Source organism: Trachurus japonicus, chromosome 14 (genome assembly GCF_045865225.1).
Source record: "Trachurus japonicus isolate A0001 chromosome 14, Traja_1.0".
NCBI classification, from domain to species: Eukaryota; Metazoa; Chordata; class Actinopteri; order Carangiformes; family Carangidae; genus Trachurus; species Trachurus japonicus.
Window position 1 is genome coordinate 3789588 of NC_140920.1, and position 17325 is coordinate 3806912.

At 38.2% G+C, this 17325-nt stretch overlaps 1 protein-coding gene across 1 annotated transcript in view; it reads right to left on the reverse strand.

Moving 5' to 3' along the window:
- Positions 1-3292: 3292 nt before the first annotated feature.
- Positions 3293-17325, reverse strand: part of LOC146974047 (CXADR-like membrane protein) — a 67202-nt gene continuing 53169 nt past the window's right edge. Inside the window, exons 2-7 of the mRNA XM_085797133.1 lie at positions 9653-9807; positions 8123-8321; positions 6159-6326; positions 5919-6041; positions 5049-5190; positions 3293-3688 (exon numbers count right to left, since the gene is read on the reverse strand). Coding sequence (XP_085653259.1) covers positions 3304-3688; positions 5049-5190; positions 5919-6041; positions 6159-6326; positions 8123-8321; positions 9653-9807 — 1172 coding nt within the window. The 3' untranslated portion in view covers positions 3293-3303. The remainder of the gene's footprint in view (positions 3689-5048; positions 5191-5918; positions 6042-6158; positions 6327-8122; positions 8322-9652; positions 9808-17325) is intronic.

Below are 17325 nucleotides of genomic sequence, written 5' to 3' on the forward strand. Positions count from 1 at the left end.
GAATGCATACATACAATGAAGAATCCAATGGAGAACTTAATATATATATATATATATATATTTATATATACTATATATATATATTCATATAATATTTATTAATTCAAAGTTTGAATCATGTTCCATTATAACTATATATTCTACATTGATATAAGCTTTGATGCAAAAAAACAACAAAACTTGTAGTTCAAATTTTGTTTAGTATCTGTAACATGCATATAACCATCACTCCTCCGCTTTAATTGGGGGTTTTGCTCCAAATGTTTCCATAGACTTCCATAGATTTTGAATTCCAAAGATGATTGTGTTTTTCAGTGGGAATGGATACTTTCTGTTTCACACAGGCCAAAAAAAAAATAGGGCAGCAGCAACAAGAACGCTGTACTGTCCAACCACATTCAGAAATCAGAAATGTTTTTGAAATTCATTCATTGAGCTTGGTTGTTCACTTTTTTTTGGTGGAATGATTTAAGAGTTTCTTCAATAGATCAAATAAACATTTATAGTAAAGAACATGAACAATGGAAACCTGGTAATGGTTTACTGCCGAGCTGGAGACAAATTTAATTTAAAAAAATGCCATTACTTCTTGTAACTTTTACAGAATCTATAGAGACTGAAATACTCTACAAAAGTGGAGAGGCAAAGGCATGATATTAGCTAAATTTAACAGCGTACATTGCCTTGAAGGCATTCATAGTATTGAGTTGTTCACTTGTAAAGAAACAGAAATACTTGTGTCAAAATGTGTGTGTTTTTTTGTTTTCTCAATGAAACCCTCAGCTTTTCCAGTGATAAAAAAAGGAAACTGAATTGTAGAAATAATCCCATTGTTTTACATCCCTCATGCACATAGTTTTGGTTTCATTTATCCAGGTTTTGAGATTAAAAAAGATGAAAAGAAAGAAAAAGAAATAGAAAATTAAGAGTACCAACGTTGAAAATGAATATACGTTCCAAAATATCTTGTTACTTTCGGTGCTGTGTGTTTGAAACACAAAAGGTGAGTATACTGTATTGTATTGTAAATGGATGTGTGGGTAAATCTGGCAGGTTTTGACAATATTTACAGGACAAACACGGGGATACAACTTAGTACTTCTTTCATTACAATACTCTCATTAGGTTATTTGAGCATTAGGATAACTTTCTGCTGAGCTGTATTTGTTTTGTCCTAAGCCAGTTCACATCTCCACATTATGGGAAAGAGCTGTTTTTACTTTTGGATAGTAATGAAGCTTCCCTAAACCACAGAAAGAGGGAAATTGAATCTACATTCAGGCTTTTCCTTTAGTCTAACCACCATCTGCAACCGTCCGATGGCAGTTTCATGTCTGTCTGGCAAAAAGTAAAAGTAAATAGTGACCATCAGCGTGATCCAATAGAGAGTGTTAGGATTGTAATAAAAGTATTATTCTAAAATATGCTAATTTATCTGTGGGTCATGCCAGCATCATATTTATGTTGCAATAAGCAGACTAGCCATACAACTATTTTACTTTATAGATACAGAATCTAGACTCAATTAAACATTTAAAATCTTTTATGAAATAATAAAATACATCATAAAAAAACTAGACGGTATTTTTAATTCTACTTTCACTGTACATATGGCACCAGGGTGGTATTTAATGGCAGATGGTTAGGGATTACTGAGTGATGATGAATAATATGAATAAAACTATGCACTATTTCTGAAAGGAGAGCATGATCATCATAAAATCATCACGTCCAAAGTCAGATGTGAAAGCAACTTAAAAGAGATATAATCTGCTGCTTATAAATATATTCAAGCTGCAGTATTGATATATTTAAACTTCCAACAAGATAACAAAAAACAAGTTTCTTCTGAAAAACACCCTCCAAAAGACTCCCAAAACTGTCGTAGCGCGTAGATTCCTGTTTTTGAGGGAGAGTGAAAGTAGTGAATGAGATTGATTATTACTGTAACAATCTCTGACATGCTCACCTAGAATGTATGAACATGTTGTATGAACATTTCTTAAAAATATACCAAAGTGCGCTCGCTGTTCTCCGTGACTGTGGTTGTCCTGCATAAATCCACACTGTAAGTACTGGGAGAGACGGGGAAGTCGTGGACATCTACACATGGCACACTTACATTATGTTTCAGTTGGCACAGTGAAAGCAGCAAAGGGTTTCAGCATCACTTAACGTCTATGTTCAGTGTACGACATAGGTACTGATGGATGGATACTGTCTTCATTAAAGGGATAGTTCACCCACAATTTAAATTTCACTCATTATCTACTCACCCTCGTGTGGACTAAGGGCTGGGAGAAGTTTCAGAGTCCTCCGTGGCTTCTCTGAGTTACAGGGGGTCTCGGCGTAGCAGTGCATGTCCAACTGTCTTCGTAACAAAAAGAGACACACCAAAAAACATCCAAATACCATGCTGCTCGTATGTAATGTCCAATTGTCCCGAAAAAAATTAAATAAGTCAATATTTCAAGCTTGTTTTGTAGCGGAAGCTCCTCTTCCCGGTTCGTCAAATTTGGACGAACTGGGAAGAGGACGGACCCTGGCTCATCCAAATTTGAGGAGGATTTGAGGAGCTTCCGCTAAAGCTTGAAAAATAAACTTTTTTTTTTTCTTTTCGGGACAATTTCGCATTTCGGGGCTTCAATACAAGACGGACATTACATACGAGCAGCATGTTTTTTGGTGTGTCTTTTTGTTACAAAGACAGTTGGTATCCATTTGCAACCGTTATATGGACATGCACTGCTACGCCGAGACCCCCTGTAACTCAGAGAAGCCACGGAGGACTCTGAAACTTCTCCCAGCCCTTAGTCCACATGAGGGGGAGGAGATAATGAGTGAAATTTCAATTTTAGGTGAACTATCCCTTTAAATCTTTTTATACAATCAGCATTTTATTCTATTAACATAGCAGTGGAACTAGGCTACTTTCATCAGTTCAGTCACAGCAGGTGCAGGTATTTGAACAAGTGTGAAGTGGTTTTTGTTGTACGTAGGAAGGTGTTGTTATACGATTGTTGAAAACACATTGTAGTACAGTAGATCTCTTATTCTGGTGGTTTGTGCAATCAATCAATGACTTCCATTCAGTTTCAAAACCCTTGTATCATTTAGAAACACACCACTCAGGGGAGATGTTCAACAAACCACACCAGAAGAAGCTTGTTCCTCGAGGGAGGCGAGGTTCTTCACGAGTTAAATTGCCGACAGTGTCCATCAGACTGTGAACACTGTGAATATAGCTAGATAATATGACTGGCTGCATCCGTCTTTACAGTTTTTTTCCCTCCTCTATTTCTTCTATACAGTCTGGAAGGCCTTAGTTTGGGCAGGGATCATAACGGGAGTGGCCCCCATGCGACTAAGGTTCCCCGGTCCCAGTTTCGGGGGTGGGCTGGACTTGGAGTTGGAGTTGGAGGTAGAAGAGGAGGTGGGCGTAGAACGGGGTTCAGGAGTCTTAGGAACCGTGTGATTGTAGCCGGGTGGAGACCGAGGATAAGAGGAGGCTTGGCAGCTTTCTCTCAGGGCCATCACCGCGGGGACGCAGCCCTGGTGGCCCCGCGGCCCCATGTTGTTGTGCACCATGGACTGGGTGGAGGAGGTGCCGGAGCGAGAGCTGCCGGAGCGGGACGAGGATATGGAGTTCGGCTTCACCAGTTTGGCTTTGGGAGCCTCTGCATCCTCTCTGAAACCAGCACATGGTGTTAGTCAGTCAGTCAGTTACAATATTACACTGCAAAAACTCAAAATCTTTCCAAGAATATTTGTCTTATTTATTGTCAAAATGTCTAATTTCTAGTCAAAACTAATGACTTTCCACTTAAAATAAGACTCATCACCTAAAAATGAACTTGTTTTTAGATCATTTTCACTTGAAATGAGTAGAAAAATCTGCCACTGAAAGCAAGTTTTTTTGTGCTTGTAATCGAAAAATATATCAGTTTTGTCTCTACGTTATTTCAAGTTAAAATTATGCTTGAAAGAAGTAAAAAGTGTCTAAAACCACCAGCTACTTTTTAATGTGATGAGTCTTGTTTTAAAACGCCGACCGAACGTTTTGGAAAAGCAACGGTATGTGATCGTCTTCACACTACATTTATGAGCTCCGCGCACCGTGAAATTCTTTGACCGGCGCAAGACAGACTCATGTTTTCATTCACCGGTCAAAGAATTAAAGTCAGAGGTTGGAAGACGATCACATACCGTCGTAGTTCCGACCATAAACGGCGATTCAGCGCGTTATTCTCATGACTCCTCGTTGTCCCTTTAAAGTAAGGAAACTCATCGACCTAAAAATTAACTTGTTTTTAGATAATAACAAAATAACGATTGTTTCAAACTAATATTTCATAGAAAAATGGGCCCATTAACAAGTGTGGGTAACGTAGATTCATCCACATTAATGTGAGACTTTTTTATTGTCGCAGAATTTTTCGTTCTGGGGTTCTCGTTGTCCCTTTAAGTATAATTATTACATTTGTTTTGACTAGAAATGACATTTCGACGAGCCTAGAAATCTAGCGGCAGCAAATATCTTTGCTCCGTAGGTGGGTCTAGAAACGAGCCATAGGAACTTTTTGAGTCTCGAACACCATTTGTGTTCACCAATCACAGCGCTCTATCTGTTTAGAGATTACTGTTGATAATAATACGCCATGACGACATACTTGCGCCAGTGAAAAACATGACAAGATGGCTTTGGCAAAGGAATCGTTTGAATCGGCGTTGAATCGCATCAACTTTGAAAGGATTAAACTTGTCATTTGTGCTTGTCAATAAGATTTTTCTGAGCAAGTGAAACTGTACTGAAAGAAGTCATTCAGTGTCTAAAAGGATGTATTTGGTGTTTTGCCGACGGGATATGGGAAATGTTTAATCTACCAGTTTGCTCCTGTAGTCTGGCTTGTCAGGCTACATTTTGACTAGAAATAAGACAAATATTCCTGGTAAGATATTGAGTTTTTGCAGTGTAGGCTCTGCAAATGTGAAACAATACAACAAAGTGTTGATGGAGGAGGCAGGGGCAGGGCATTGTCATTGTATACCTGATTTCATTTGGAGTCTCCTCTTCATCATATTTCTTCATCTCCTTCTTGCGACACACCAGCCAGATGATGAGGATGATTAGGAGGACACCGAAGGAGACACCAACCACTGCTCCCGCTACCACACCCATTCCCCGCACATCTACAAGCATGTGGACACACAAACAAGACACAATGAATGTACACATCATCCCACATTCACATACGTAGAGAAAGACACTACACCCCTTTCCATATTCTCACAAATCATCACTGCAAAAACTCAAAATCTTTCCAAGAATATTTGTCTTATTTCTTGTCAAAATGTCTAATTTCTAGTCAAAACTAATCTCTTTCCACTTAAAATAAGACCCATCACCTAAAAATGAACTTATTTTTAGATAATTTCACTTGTTTCAAACTAATTTTCACTTGAAATAAGTAGAAAAATCTGCCAGTGAAAGCAAGTTTTTTGTGCTTGTAATAAGAAAGAAAAACTTGACCCACTATCAGATTTTTCTACTTATTCCAAGTGAAAATATGCTTGAAAGAACTTTTTTAATGTGATGAGTCTTATTTTAAGTAGAATGAGATTTGTTTTGACTAGAAATGACATTTTGACTAGAAATAAGACGGGTTAGTACCAATATTCTTGGTAAGATATTTGAGTTTTTGCAGTGTAAGAAGGTGAATGATGAATGATCAGCGTTGCAAAGTTGCAGGAGCAGTTTGCAGTGTTGCTATTTGTGGTGAGAGAACACAAGCATCAGTATGAGACTGCTGCACAAATGTAGGAATGAAAAAATAGAAGAGAGGTAGAAAAGTAAAAACTGTATAAACATGTATTTATACATTGTGTCATGCAGTGCTCAGCAGCATCTTCCTACTCACAGTGCATCTTAACCTCCACAGTGCAGCTCTCCTCTCCCACATCGTTGCTGGCTGTGCATTTATAGACTCCACTGCTGTCCTTCGTCAAGTTCCTCAATGTCACAATTTCTGGGTTTTTCAAGTCTGAGAGAAACAACAAAATGGGAACAAGGGCAGAAAACAGAGTTTATTCTTATCTATATTGTCTTATGTTTTAGTCTTAGTAGACAAATACTACTCCAATGTAATGAGTGGACTTACCAATCATGGCCAGTGGAGGCAGCTTGCCAACGTACTTGCCCTTGTCCAGTACCCTCTCCCACTTGTAGTGGATGGGATCTGAGCCATCCGCAGACTTGCAGCTCATCTTCACATCACTACCCTCCAAAGGTTTTCCCTCCATCCAGCACTGTGGCTTTGATGGCTTCACTGCAGATAGACAGGAACAGATATCTTCACAAATGTTTGTTTTTTCTTGTCCATCCTCTACGCTTTTCCACAGATCAATGGTCTCCATGAATACAAGGGCTGAGTTGAAGCATGAATTGAAAATATTTCTGCTTCGTCCTTGTATGCAATAATAGCAGACAGCAGACTGGAGAAACAGCTAGTAGATATACTTTGCCTGAGATGATAGGTACTGTAGTAGTATAGTCTAATTTATGTTGAGCAAATGTTGCAACGTAAGTGTTTGTGAGGAGCTTCAGAGGAACTCCTTGGTGACATGTAGCAGCTGCTCCTCTGGTTTATGTCTGACAAAGAAGCTGCCTAATCAGTGCTTGCCCAGTAGGGGAGAGTGGGGTAAGATGAGCCAGTGGGTAAGTTGACCCACCCCTTGTTTCTAGGAAACTATAGAGAAAAGTTAGCATGTACAAATATTTGGGAGGCAGGCATCATTTCATGGAGTCTGTGAAGGTTAGAACCATGTGAGTAAAGTGGTTTAATATTTATGACCAAAAAATCATTTTTCACTCTCGAGAGTGCATTTTGTCGATCATAAGTTTCATGAGAATTGTGTTTAGACCAAAAGAGATGATTGCAAATTTGTTTTATACATGGGTTGTGGTATCTATGAGCTACAACATGAGGTAGTAAACCTAGCATGAAACTGCACCATTTTAGCTGTGAGAGCAATAAACCCAAGCTAAGGTAGCTGTGGCGGGGTAAGTTGATCCATCTGGCCAGGGCTAAGTTGAGCCACCTATCCTATACACTTAACATGCTATATTTTAAAAACAGTTATATTTACACTCATTCTGTTAATTTGTAGGGATGCAAAACATCCTGAAATATATGCAGATGTGTTAGTTAGCAACAAAACTATAATTGTCTTGATGTAGTGATCCTTAATACAAAAAGTGGCTCAACTTACCCCACTCTCCCCTATTATGTAATGGATTCCCCCTGGTTGTGAAGTTTAAGTTTAGGGTTCAATAAGGACTGTAAAGTTGTTGCTGTTTGTAAAGAAAAATTAAAAAGAAAAGACTGGGCTGATACTGAAAAAGAACACAATGTTATGCTTTTCTTATTCATGTAACTGTAATAATGTAACAGTTACTTGTTTGTATTTGTCTGACCAAAACATCAATAAATAAATTTAAAAAAAGGACTGGTTGTTTACTTGAAAATTAACTAATACTGTAAATAATTCGGTATAAATCTGTCTTTTGTCTTTGTCTCTTTGCATCTCTGTCTTTCTTTCTTTGTTCTGGGTAGTAAAGATGTGTCTGTTGTTCTTGTGGAACTGCATTATAGATGTGCTGCTAGCTATTTAACAAAATTTTATGAAATTAAGAAATTTAATGAAAATACATCTGATACAGGATATATTGTATATCCTCTGCATCAGACTCAATATAATGACAACATACAAAAGAACAAAACACAAATATCCTGTTAAAAAACCTCAATACTCCATACATAATATCACTCAAATACGTATAACAAAAATAATCTCCCACATTACCTTAAAAAAAAGTCTGCAAAAATCATAACCCTGCTTTATAGTTACATGAAACAGAATAGAATTTATCTAGTCTAGAAATATAAACTGATCTCTTTACTTGTACACAATAAACCAGTTCTATTTAACAAGACAGAAGAATTCATTTCAGTTGGCTCTTTCATGTCTTTTTAATGTGTAGTAAGTTAATGAGAGCTGATATCATGGTTTATACATTTCCAAACACACCCTGTATAGTCAGTGGTTTGTGACTGGCACTTACCCAGCACGATGAGGCTAATTGAGCTCCAGTGGTACTGTGCACCGTTCTTAACCTTGCAGCTGTACTCCCCTGAGTCCGTCAGAGACAAGTCACGGATCAGCAGAGAGGCATCGCCCTTTAAGTACTCTCCGGCGAAGGCCACGCGGCCGCGCTCCGCCTCGTTGGGGTGTAACACCTGTCCAGCGAAGTAGGTGATCACCTGGTGGGGAGAGTCGTATGTCGTATGTGAGTGGGTTTGTGGAACAACGTAAAAACAAGAACAGTAAGTGAAAGAGACTGGAATGCTCAATTGTACACTGCAAAAACTCAAATATCTTACCAAGAATATTTGTCTTATTTCTAGTCAAAATGTCATTTCTAGTCAAAACAAATCTCATTACACTTAAAATTAGACTTGTTTTTAGACACTTTTTACTTCTTTCAAGCATATTTTCACTTGGAATAAGTAGAAAAATCTGATAGTGGAGCAAGTTTTTCTTTCTTATTACAACAAGCACAAAAATCTTGCTTCCACTGGCAGATCTTTCTACTTTTTCGAGTGAAAATGTGTTTGAAACAAATTAAAATTATCTAAAAACAAGTTCATTTTTAGGTGATGAGTCTAATTTTAAGTGAAAAGAGTTTAGTTTTGACTAGAAATGAGACATTTTGACAAGAAATAAGACAAATATAAAACAGAGTTTTTGCAGTGTAGTAATATACGTACAGAAGGATTTCTGTCTATCTGTGGACACTCAGGGAACTGATTACTAATGTATGGGTAAGTTTTTACTTTCAAAAGTTATATAAATTATTATTATAAATTATTCTTAAAGGGGACATGTTATGGAAATATTGCTTTTTTTTTAAGGCTCTTTGGGTGTTTGTTTTGCCTTCCGTCCCCCAAAATGTGAGAATTGACCAAAAAAAAATCTGTACTTTGCAGGCTGCCGAGGTTGAAATCCATATGGTTTTATGAGCTGTTCCCTCAATTGTTATCCAATGATGTAATTCGTTTTTGAATTTCCACAATACCACCCCTACCTGTGAGTACCAGCACCGGTAGAAGGGGGCGGGGCAAGCAGTGGCTCATTTGCATTTAAAGGGACAGACACTGAAACCAGCCGTTCTGAACAGGGCTGTTTAGAGAGGACGAAAAGAGCTATGACATTTGATCCTTGGGGTATTTTGAGCGAAGCATGTCACAAACATGTCTTTAAGACACCTGGGAACTATTTTAATTTGTGGAAAATGGGCATAATATGTCTCCTTTAAATCTTTCATTTGTGAGCAATTACAAAGCACTGAGAAATGCTGAAAATAGCAGCTCACTGATGCTTCCCATCAAACATGGCAGAGCTTGACAGGATCATCCAAGAGGAACAAGATAAGCTGCACAAATTCAGGTGTGCAAAGCTCGAAGAGACTTATCCAAAGACTACTGGTAGATGTAATTGCTGCTAAAGGGGAATGTGAACTTTACCATCATGTTTTTTTTTGTCTAAAGTGCAAAATTGTTCATATTAACCTGTTGCATGGAGAAACACTCACCACTTTCTGTCTTGGTTTGAGAAACAGCCACTCGATGTCCAGACTGGGATTAGCTTCAGACACCCAGAACTGATGGTGGCAGGGCAGTGTGGCGTTGTCCGCGACAACCCTCTTCATCTCCATCTGGCCGTACGTTGTCAGCACGCCCTGCACAACTGTAGAAAGAGAGAACAGTTCAGGATTTAACTTCTCCATATCAGATGTGAAAATGAATCGAGCCGCTCCGAGTATAAATACACTGCAAAAATTCAAAATCTTACCAAGAATATTTGTCTTATTTCTAGTCAAAATGTCATTTCTAGTCAAAATAAATCTAATTATACTTAAAATAAGACTCATCACATTTTAAAAAGTAGCTTGTTTTTAGACACTTTTTACTTTTTTCAAGCAAATTTTCCACTTAAAATAAGTAGAAAAATCTGACAGTGTTAGGGTTAGGGTTACCCTATTATCTAAAAACAAGTACATTTTTCGTTGATGAGTCTTATTTTAAGTGGAAAGAGATTCGTTTTGACTAGAAATGAGACATTTTGACAAGAAATAAGACAAATATTCTTGGAAAGATTTAGAGTTTTTACAGTGTATAAATAATGCAACAGCAGGATGGTGTGAAAGAAAATATGGCTCAGGAAGTCTTTTCAAGAAGTGGTTCTAAAAGAATTGATTTCCACCACACACAGATGCGACCCTCTTCCCTCGGGGGGAAACTCCAACACTGTGGTTGCTTGTGAAAACGCTGGCTGTGTCTGCCGCCTGGTCAACATCGCACCTGACCCCAAAAAATCTGTCGCTGCGGGCGGCGGTGGGCCCATGTTGTGTCTCCAGACTGCACCTGACTGGCCCGGGACCAGCCACCAGATGCTCACCACCACCAGTGGGATCCTCTCCCAGGTCTGGGTGCCAGTTTCCCTGTTCGGGGCGACTCCCATGGTGCCTCTATTTCGGGATCTGTGTATGAATGAATCACTCGTTGTCTGGCTTCCCCCCTAGGACCAATCTGCTTTGGGAGACCCCCACAGGAGGCACAACTCATCTCTCAGGGTCAGCAGGACTCCCAAACCATGATACAGTAAGGTTGAATAATGTTATGGGAGTGAGTTTAGTTTAGTTTAGTTCATTAAAGGTATAATATGTAGGAATTCCACCCATCTATCACTGCAAAAACTCAAAATCTTACCAAGAATATTTGTCTTATTTCTAGTCAAAATGCCATTTCTAGTCAAAACAAATCTCATTATACTTAAAATAAGACTCATCACATTAAAAAGTAGCTTGTTTTTAGACACTTTTTACTTCTTTCAATATTTTCACTTGGAATAAGTAGAAAAATCTGACAGTGGAGCAAGTTTTTCTTTCTTATTACAAGCACAAAAAACTTTTTCTACTTATTTCAAGTGAAAATATGTTTGAAACAAATGAAAATGATCTAAAAACAAGTTAATTTTTAGGTGATGAGTCTAATTTTAAGTGGAAAGAGATTAGTTTTGACTAGAAATGAGACATTTTGACAAGAAATAAGACAAATATTCTTGGGAAGATTTTGAGTTTTTGCAGTGTAGCGGTGCGGTTGCATATCAGAACATATTCTTAATGTTGCATTCACGTGAAATCAGGCAGACGTCAGACAGACAACAGACGCTGCATGTAACAGCATAAACAAGTGTCTATGTAAACAAGAGGTCCGCCAGCACGAGGCAAAACAATACAGTGACAATATGTTGTCATGGTGATGTCGTATTGTTTACCTGACCCACGTTTTACCGTCTTTCTCTCGTCCAGTAAAATTACATCCGGTTGGTTTGCCGACGGCCGTCTGCCTGACTGCACCTGAATGCAACACCAGTGCCTCCGTCCTTCCTCACACTACACAGTGGTGACAGTTTTAACAGGCCGAGCCCACAGCTCCGCTGAGTTTCCGTGGTTACCTACGGTCACGCTGCCACTCAACGCAAAAAATGGCGATGCAACATGGCCGCCTCGGTTCGCTGCGTCGCCCACTTATGTATTTGTAACGACTTGTAACAACTCATTCTAAGGAACCAGAAAGCTTTCATTTGTATGCGGCTGTGATTCCACTTCAGTGAAATACGTATTTATGAAAGACAGATTTGATTTTTGCTAATAAAAAGCCAAATAAGTTACACACTGGGGCTTTAAGATCTCCATTAGCTGCAGCAAAACCACAGTTATTCTTCCAGGGGGTCAGACAGAATTACATATACAGAAACATTATACTACTACAACCATATTATAGATCAATATCTTCATATCGTATAGCCTACTATCATATTCTTATTCACAATACATGAGGACGCCAAATGTTGAAGAGATTACACTATTTCAAATGGGACTAGGGGGGCATTTCACCAATAATAAATACTGAATAGCAATATTTTCTTCAAGTGCCACGACACACACAGTCAAAACACCACCCACTAATAAGCCCAAACAAAGAGGATACATGGTCCAGCATCCAAGAGTGGATGTTTACCAACCGCAGCAGGACACAGAGTATTACTGGCACTGCTGACGGGGATGAAATTACCTAGAGACTGAGGATGAAAGCCTCATTCTGCAGTTGTGCAATTGTTCTTTCATTTATTTATTTATTTATTTTCTATCCCTCCTTGGACACTGATCAACTGTGTGGACTGTGATGTCCTGCTGGCTGGACACAATTGTGCTTGGGAGGGAAGAGAAATATATTACACTAGTGCAGTGCACTTTAGCCACAGCATTTGTGTATTAGAGGTGAGTATCAGTGCATGTGTGTGTGTGTGTGTGTGTGTGTGTGTGTGTGTGTGTGTGTGTGTGTGTGTGTTAGCCATACAGAGGAGGTATTAGGGGTATTTCCATTACTTCACACAGCCTCACCCTCTTGTATTCATGCCTACAATTGGACATTATCACCACTGATTATTTTTCCTCCACTTAACAAAACAATAACCGACTCAGAGTTGAGTGTCTCCAGGTTGAAGGAGAGTTTGCTTCTATTTTAAGCGTTCTTCTATTTCTGCCCTTTTTCTCAGAGTGCTTGTTTAAAAAAAACCCTCAAACTGGCAGTGGAGTGATGTTGTTGTGATGGGATGCTCAAGTGCAAGTTTGACCTCATGATGGCACTGTTGCCTAAACCCTGGCACAGCAGTTGGAGAAGGTGCTTGAATCTGCACCTCTCGTATCAAAAGGATATCAATGTGGTGGTTATCAGTGTTATCATTGGCAAGCAAATAGAAATAAAGAGGGAAAAAGGGATAAAGATTTAGACAACATGAATGTAATACATGGCTTAATCTAAACTTTCCCCCTGTACATACTGAAGCTAGTGCTTTTTGAGTCAGTTAGACTCAAGGTAGACAATGAATGGTGACTTCCCCTCCCCAGTTTTCTGAGTCTCTATGTACAAATGTCTCCATCTTATAATGAATGAGACTTAAACACTAAATCATGACGCTCACGATCATTTATCTAAGTTGTTTCAGTCAGTTCAGACTGTGTTTTTAAACAACATTTCTAACAAGGTCTCATTTCTTTAGAGCTCAAAAATTATACCCACAAAACGCATCATCGTGCCTCATCTGCAAAATGAAACGCTGCATTGCAAATAGTATAAACACCTCTTAAAATCAAGTGGTATATTTGCATCAAATGCCAAAGGACTTTTTTCATTGTCATACATTTTTGGATTTGGATAAACCATTTAGGCCTTCACAGTGATGTACTTAATCTAAAGCTGTCCTCTGTGGATTTAGACATACATTTCCATAATATGGAAAGTTACAGTCCAGTCCAGTCCAGCGATCTGCTGAGAGGGGTGGAAATGTAAACAACACTCACCGTAATGTCAAAACTGAATATATTTACTAATCCAATTTGGATATGTGTGGAAAAAACATATTTACAGTAGCCTCCTCCTGTTCCTCTGTAAATATGTGACATTGTCCTCGTTTATATATTTGCCCTTCCACTCTGAACAACAGTAACAAACATTTCATAGTTTCCTGTGACAACTATCCATTTCCACACAATGCAGTAATATGCATGTGCATTATATTTTTGTGTGTCACACCGGTAAAAAGCCCATTTGTAGTGTTCAAAAACGTAACTTCCTATTTTGTGCCTCACTGAAAGAAAATTGTGTGTAGTGTTTTGCAAAAAAAAAAAATCATGGCATTAGCCTATTGAAAACTGACTCAAAAGCTGAGAACTGTGTGGTTTCAGAAATTGTTACATGAAATTTTTGTGGAAGCAGTTTAAAAAAAAAAAAAAAGTAATATTACTGCATAGCAGAAGCCCCTAGAAGAAAATGCAAATGTCCCACGGCTTCACATTAGACTGAAAAACATGATAATTATTGATAAATACATGTTGAGATCAGAGATATACAGCTACATATTTACAGCCCAAACTCTGACTGAACTGTTGAGTTACATAGTGGACGATGTTGGCACCAGGTTTGGACAAGGAAAATAAAAAGGATCACACTCTCTTTTTCCATCCATCATGAATTATAGATGAGCAGAGCTAGATAAGTGCAATACTTCTTTGAGTCTACACGCTTTAATAGTTCTGGGACAGTAGCCATCATATTTGAGTGTTACATGTGTTGCATCCTATAATATGATGTGGATGTTTGGTAATTACATGGTGCAAAACATTTTCAGATATCCAATTATCCAATTATGTTACTAAAATATGTCTAATGAGTCATTTAGATACTTAGTTTGACTACACAACTGACATGTTTTATTGTTTTCAGTGTCGATCCAGTTTAAGCATAGTAAGTAGTAGGTTTTTTTTCTATGATACAGTGCAGATACAGTACTATATATGTAGTGGATATATCCACAATATATTCTCTTTACTTTTGTCTGGATGGTTTTTTCTTTTACACTGTGCCACATTCACAGCACCTAGAGTCTGCATCGTACAGCAGACTGCACCATGAACTCATCTGCAGCATCACAATCAACAAGATTTTGTATAAACCGAGATCTGGCAACCTGCCACCACAGGAGAGTACGGGGAGCGTTACACACTGCACCACAAGGTGCAGCGGGACCGTACAGTAGCACACAGAATGTAAATGTCATGTCATCAGATAACCCCAAAATTGGAAAAACAGACAACAAAAATTAAAAACCACGATGCAGAGCTCAAGTCTTTGCTATAACAAGGATAACCTAAAGCATACATGCAGGGCAACACCACATAAATTCAGTTAGGTTATAAAAAAAGAAAAGTTGCATGTCCACCAAGTTTCTACAATACATCCAAAAACAATTCCCAGCTTTATTTACAGTAATAGAGAATCCCTTCTACTGCTATTCTGAACCCAGTTATTTTTAACTTAATTTAAAAACCAAATGTAATATTTCTTCTTAAATTAAAAGACCCAATTGAAATTCCAATCATTTATAAAGATGACATATATTTTTCCACTTCATTATATTTACTTTTTTTCATCTCCCCCCAAACAGAGTAAAAGTTCATTACACTGCCAAATATAATTTCAACTTTGAGTAAACTAATTAAAACACTCCAATCTAATTAAAACAATACTATAAATGATGGCGGGGGATGTTATTTTCTTGAGTTTAACCTCAGTGGTCACCAGAACTGGATCCAATAGAATGAAAATACAATTATGACAGCCAAATTAAAGTAAATTCATCATCATAATTAATTTATATTGTATAGAGAAAAAAACCCACTGTTTTCAAGTCAACGAATCTTTGAGGGGACATGATACGTTTCTGCAGACTTGCAGGGAATAATATGTTATACTGTAGAGGCTATAAGTGTTTAGATGACATCTCCCACTGTAAAGCAGAGATCGATCCTCACAAACAGTTCTGCTGTGGTATCGTATCACTGAGCCGTTGTGTTGCAGCTGTTATGATACAATAACTGACTTTTTTGTTACAGCCTACCACTAAACCTGCCTCCTCTTCTTCATATCCACAGAACGACTTTCAAAGACTTCACAAAGAAGGACGTGAAGGCGTTTAGATCACAGGAGTGCTCATGGGTATATATCCAAAAGTATGAAATTATGAAATCTGAAAGCTGTGGGTTTATTATGTAGATGGAAGGTATAGGGTAAAAGAAAATATAGTTTAGTTTTGTGGCTAAGGCTCCTCTAATCCCTAATGTGTTTCTTTGATGTTTCCTCTTCTTTGTCGCCCCTGATGGGAATCAGTCATGTCAGAGAGAATAGAGGAAAATTGTGCTAAACAGGTAGAAGAGGAGGCAGCCAAAAGAGAAGAGAAAGAATAAGTGTCATCAAACTATTGATGCACCAATCACAGACAAATGGGGCCAACTTCTTACACAGGAGGCACAGACACAGAGACTTGATGGGCAGAACGCAACAAGAGACAGCGGCTGAGACACAAGACGCAGAGTAAACTTTAAGTCAGCATGGAACCACAAGTGAAAGAAGAAATCTTCACTGCCGTCAAATCTCTCAGGTGTCCCTGGACAGGACTGACTGAAACACAGAGCTCAGACCTGCAGCAGCTTCAGCTCCAATGGAAATAACACAAAGACGCAACTCCACACTGCAAAAACTCAAATATCTTACCACGCATATTTGTCTTATTTCTAGTCAAAATGTCATTTCTAGTCAAAACAAATCTCATTATACTTAAAAAAAAAAGAAATATTGCATAAAAAGTAGTTTGTTTTCAGACACTTTTTAGTTCTTTCAAGCATATTTTCACTTGAAATAAGTAGAAAAATCGGATAGTGGAGCAAGTTTTTCTTCCTTATTACAAGCTCAAAAAACTTGCTTTCACTGGCAGATTTTTCTACTTATTTCAAGTGAATATTTGTTTGAAACAAGTGAAAATGATCTAAAAACAAGTCTTAGTTTTGACTAAAAATTAGACATTTTGACAAGAAAAAGGACAAATATTCTTGGAAAGATTTAGAGTTTTTGCAGTGCAACAACTATTATCACCCTTTTTGTAGATTCCCAGCAAACATCCTCTCCAAAACTCATCATACTATCGATGTCAGAGTTGTTGTTACATCCAACAAGCAGGGTTGTGGAAAAGTGGAGGATGTACTGATCAAACACTCACTTGGTAAGATTTTGAGTTTTTGCAGTGTAGGGCCCCACTTTGGCCAATGGAGGCCCTGACTATAAGAACCAGCCGGCATAACGCGGCTCAGTAAGTAAATTACAGCCCAGTGCAAAGACAAAGCAGTTTTGGAATAAACATGGGGTTCCCTGATTAGCATAGTTAGACTAATGTCTCCCGTCGCTGCCAATCATCGGGCTGGCGTTGTAAGTCAGTCAGTGTGCAGGCTGGTGATTGCTGGAGCGGGGGGAGCGAGGCCGGGCCTGCAGAGTTTGTGTTTTGTGTAGATAATGAGTTTGCTAATGTGCTGTTGCAGAGTCTTGGGTGCAGGATTGTTTTTTTTTTTTCTTTTTCTGTCTGTTGGTGAGGTTGAACAAACGTGGTGTCGAAAACATAACTCCTCCTGCCTCCACTAATCATTCATCATATAATAAATATACAGTATATGTAACATATTACACTGCAAAAACTCAAAATCCTTCCAAGAATATTTGTCTTATTTCTTGTCAAAATGTCTCATTTCTAGTCAAAACAATCCCTTTCCACTTAAAATAAGACTCATCACCTAAAAATTTACTTATTTCTATA